General features: G+C 36.5%; 1 protein-coding gene across 1 annotated transcript; it reads left to right on the top strand.

Moving 5' to 3' along the window:
- Window positions 1–4,489, top strand: LOC145907141 (putative thiopurine S-methyltransferase). Its single transcript, XM_082994576.1, has 3 exons — window positions 1–636; window positions 4,237–4,381; window positions 4,440–4,489. Exons 1-3 carry the CDS (start codon window positions 1–3, stop codon window positions 4,487–4,489), a joined length of 831 nt encoding a protein of 276 aa, XP_082850702.1.
- Window positions 4,490–5,048: the final 559 nt, after the last annotated feature.

The following is a 5,048-nucleotide window of genomic DNA, read 5'->3' as shown; positions in this document are numbered from 1 at the left end:
ATGACTTCGCAAAGAAGAAACTGGAGTAATGAAAAATGGGACAACTACTATCAAACCAAAGACACAGTGTGGCACGAATCGTCCGTAAATCGCGACCTGCTCCAGCACGAAGACAAACTTTTGCCATCCAAGGGGAGAGTGTTTGTTCCTTTATGCGGAAAATCAGTTGATATGAAATATTTGGCTGAAAAGGGTCATGAAGTTGTTGGTTTGGATTGTTCAGAAAAAGCTTGTGTGGATTTTTTTGAAGAAAATTCCCTTACATTCTTGAAACGAACAGATCCTGGTATTCCATTTACTATTTTCCAAGCAAACGAGCTTGCAATCACTTTGTACCAAGGAGATATGAATGAAGCACAAAAGGATATGTTTGGATCGTTTGATGCAGTTTGGGACAGGGCCGCATTTGGTTCAATCAGTGTAGGAAGCAGAATCAAGCATGCCGAAGTTCTGAGCAGTTTGGTAAAAACAGAAGGTAAAATTCTGTTGAACGTTTTCTTCTACGACGGTGAAAAATATGATGGAGTACCTCACCCTATTGAAAATGATATCTTGAATGAAATGTTTGGCTCCAAATTTAAAATTAAATTACTTGAAAAACGTGATCATACGTCATCTTATTTTCGTTCTAAAGGAGTTAGTGAAGTGTATATCTGTAATTATTTATTAGTTAGGCGTGATTAAGAATATCACGTGATAAAAATCAAACTGTTATGGCGACCACGTTGAATGTGCCTTGAATAACGTGCACCGAAGCGTGCAGTGTGCCTTTTCTCGCCTGTTTCTCGTCGCATTGCATGCGTTTTCAAACTCTTTTAGGACGCTCATAATAAAACCTGGAACATTTCAAGACCTCAATGCGAGTCCAATTCACCTGTGCATCATTTCAGAAAACTCTTTGGTTCTTAATCTACGGAAATATCAATTCGGCAAAACCACTATGGATTTTCTTGGGCATAGTTTAGATCAACATGAAATCAAATCACTGTCAACAAAACTAGGAGCGATAAGGCGGTTTTCAATATTTCATTCAATAAAAGCTTTAGAGTTCATTGGTTGTTTTTCGGTTCTGCGACAACTTATAACGTAAAAAAATGCAATAAAAGTGCCGGCGATCACTGTTACGTCATGCAAGGAAGTCGCATCAGAAAACGAATTTATTTTTAAAGGAAGCTTTCCTCATATTGAAGATACCGAATGGATCAAATAAAAAAGAGGGTGTAGGCAAACTGTGTCATTAGGCAAAAAATTACTTTATCGTAACGTCGCAAACCAAAGTTACTCGCATATTTGTACATCATTATCGGCAAATCAAAAGGTACAGCAGCACCGGCATTACTCTGTATATACGACGATGGTGCGTTTCTTTGCTCAGTGATAAAATGCAAATAAACTTTTAAATAAGCAGAAATAGTAAACGTCAACCGAGAAAGATGGCGGGTAGTGATATATTTATTGCGGTTGGTCAGGTTTAAACACACCCATAGTGCAACGTTTATCTTCCTCGAGGCTCATAGGACCTGCTTATACCAATAGGGTATATATGCCTTTATTAAAACCGGAAAAACCACCAACAGGGAGTGTTCAAACAAGTGCTTCGCGTTGCTGCCACACATACATAGTCTCATGTCTCTACACCTTGAAGCGGTCATAGATATCATATTACCTGACGCTAAAGGCGGTAAGAAGACCACGATAAAAATATGTGACAAAAGTACAAAATTTACCGAATTTAGCCTTTCTTCGATAAAAACGATCCTGCTGGTATTCCATGTTACAGCAATGAAACTAAAATGTCAACAAAATAAATTACTGTTTATGTGTTGTTAAAATTCTGCAAACATAAAAAAGAAAAATTAGCACGAGGTGGAATGCACACCGTTCCGCATGGCGAACAGAAAATTTCTCAGATTTCAAACAGGGCGATCGATGGCGCTGGTAAAACACTACCATTACCAGCGTAGTTGATATCAAATCCCGAGAGTCTGTTGAAAAAAATGGTTGTTAGGTTGTTGACATGAAAAACAAATATGGCCGTACGTCTCGCCTGGCTCTGATACTTCTTGCATCGCGTAGCCTAATAAGTCTTGGCGTGCAAGGTGAGATTGAACATATGAGGATGGATCCCATCATGCAAACAAATGCTGAGTTAAAAAAACGCCGTTTTACTGATATTGTAAACAAACGTGGTTTTCTTTATTTCAATGATATTTATGGCCGTATTTCATTTTCTGTTTTCTGATCACAAAACTCTGCAGCATTATTTGCTGTTTATAATGCTGTGGAATATCTCTAAAATCGTTTGTTGTGCCAAGAACAGTTTAGAAACAACTTTTAAATGGGAACATTTTGTTGCTTTAAAGCGTAATTTTTTAGAAAGGAAATAATTTATTGGGAGCTTTGTTAAATGCTCTTTATTCTACAAATTGTTACAATCTCTTTCATTGATCAAAGCAATCTTCAATATCTCCGTTCACTCAGCACAACGACCTATAAAACCATAACGGTTATCGAGTCACGGATCCATATGTTAACATAATATCCGTGAGTTCGGTAAGATCGCAAAACGTGATCAATTACTTCTTCCTGTATTGACGAATTTCCTGTTTAACGATGAGCACACATCTGTTCGTAATGGATAACTGCATGCAAACTATACCTCTCACACACAATACACAAACTAACTTTATTCGGTACATTTACTATTCTGTTGCGCTGTCTTTTTGACAGTCGTGTGGGTGTGATTCTTTGGATGAGGTGGGGAATTATAGCAGTCAACAACGGTTCTAAAACGCTTAGGACTCTGGGCGAACGGAAACATTATTCTAACAAGCAAAAACAGTCAGGAGCGGGCTAGTGGAGGGTGTCACTTATGTAAACAGGCTGTTTGTCTACATAAGCAGGCGTAGAATTAGCAAACACGAAAATTTAGAAAAATCAAAAATACAACGGTCCTCACCGTACTATTGTGGGACCACAGAGGCACAAAAACTCGCCTTTTCAATCATCAGTTTTTATACCAATTACACTGCACACAATAAAACATACAATTTTACCGCAGAAACATTTGCAGCAGAAGCTCAACAATTGGCACTAAAATTATCTTTATTTAAATAGAAAACAAAGAATAGTTTCCTACGACAAATATATTTCGCTTTAGAATACATTATCAATGTCTTATAGTACGATGATGCTTTTCAAGGGGAAATATAAGGACATATTTCAACTCGGAGTTCAACGTTTTAATGTTTGTGGTGTTAATTTGAAATACAGTTTTTTCCTAAATGAGATTGCCTATGGGTCCGTGACGAGCATGGTTAAATTGTTAAATATTTAATTGTATGACATAATGCTTATTTCCATTGTTTGGTTCGATATTAGTCCAAACAAATTAATCCAACTTCTGGAATAAGAAAAGGAAATACCATTACAAAGTAGGGCTCACTACCATACACACATCATACATACGTTCGGCACCAGAAAATGTACACCTTGTGTTTTGAGTGAGGTCGTATCTTAAACGGCAACGCGCATACAAGCATTTGGGAGCCAACAAATATTTTTTAGCTTAAAAATGTACTGATCTTTTGGCATAAACCTACTGTATTTTTACGACGTTTCGTCTGCCATGCGGCGAGACTTCATCAGGTATAACGCAACAAGTGAATCACACTGAAACACGCAGGGGCACGTAAGAAAAAGAAAAAAAGGGGGAACGTTGACACCGTTTGTCAACTAACGTGCTAGAGGCAGAGGCACCAAACATTGCAGAATACACAAATTTTTTATATTCATTTCTATATCAACTATTTTTTTATTATTTATCCGAGGGTAAAAAAGAAATTTTTTCTTGTCCTGTTTAGTATATTGTGTCATTAAACACGAAACATGCGTATGGAAATAAGTGCAAGACAATTTCATCCCAACCTAGATACATGCGCCAACGAATATATTGTTGTGAAAAAGCCGATTGTTTGTGTGCAAATGTTTTCACCAAAGACCTGAACAAACTATTCATCCCATGAGATTTTTTGTGAAAAAAGTGACTCAACCTTTCCCTGCGAAAAGGAAAGCACGATTACTTCCAACCATATGTTAACTCCGCTATTAAACAGTAAGTTATTCTTGTTCCCAAGCCATCAGTTGCTTTGCGTGCTAAGATAAAACAAGGTAAGAGTGTTTATGTCACAAGTAAAAATGTAAACTATTTTTTGTTTCATTTGTCGTCATTTTAAGATGAACAAGCTCTTGCTAGTCGCTCTACTTCTTGGACTCGTCCTTATGTCGTCTGAAATAGCGGAGTCTTTTCGCATCAATCCCTTGACTTGGTATCGTCGCATCCGCAGACAAATCACATTTTGGCGTCGGGTTGGTGACCAAGGTTGGTTGGTCTGTTGGCTGATAATTTATTCCGATTAACTTTTGCAATAATTTTGCAGAACTTGAATCCAACGACATCTTTGAAGAATTTACCGACGAATTTGAGTAAAATGACGTAAGTTTTGGTTATTTTCATTTAGCGATGGAAGAACATGAACATATTTTGGAAATGTGATTAAAAATTCACCTTTTTTCTTTCTTTGGAAATGATTAAACACACAGGGTTAAGCTTCTTATGAATAACAACCGATTAGTTTTTTATCTTTCTCAATTATCATTAATTTTCAGAAAAGTGACTCAAATGCATCGGATATTGATCATGCGATGAATTACGGAGAAAAATATAAATTGAAGAAAAATAAATACAAAAAAATGTGAAAAGTTGTTTAAAGAGTGTTGGAAACAGGATTTTTTCGATAAAAGCATTTCGGAGCAAAGTGGAGTTAATTTTTATTTCTTTTCATAATACACAACGCAGGCATAGCATTTTTCTCTCTTTGAAATCAAAAATAATTGCACAGTAAACTTACCATAATTTAAAAAAAAATGGTGAAAAAGTAGCATAAAAAGGTGGCGGTGTTTTGACATACTGGAGATGAAGTTGTGTTTTGACCGTTGTTAACGAAATCAAAGCAAAGCGACAAAAAATATGTGACGTAGTTGAAGGC

The sequence above is a fragment of the Ascidia mentula genome, chromosome 6 (assembly GCF_947561715.1).
Source record: "Ascidia mentula chromosome 6, kaAscMent1.1, whole genome shotgun sequence".
Classification (NCBI taxonomy): Eukaryota; Metazoa; Chordata; class Ascidiacea; order Phlebobranchia; family Ascidiidae; genus Ascidia; species Ascidia mentula.
This window is presented reverse-complemented; position numbering and strand designations above follow the sequence as displayed.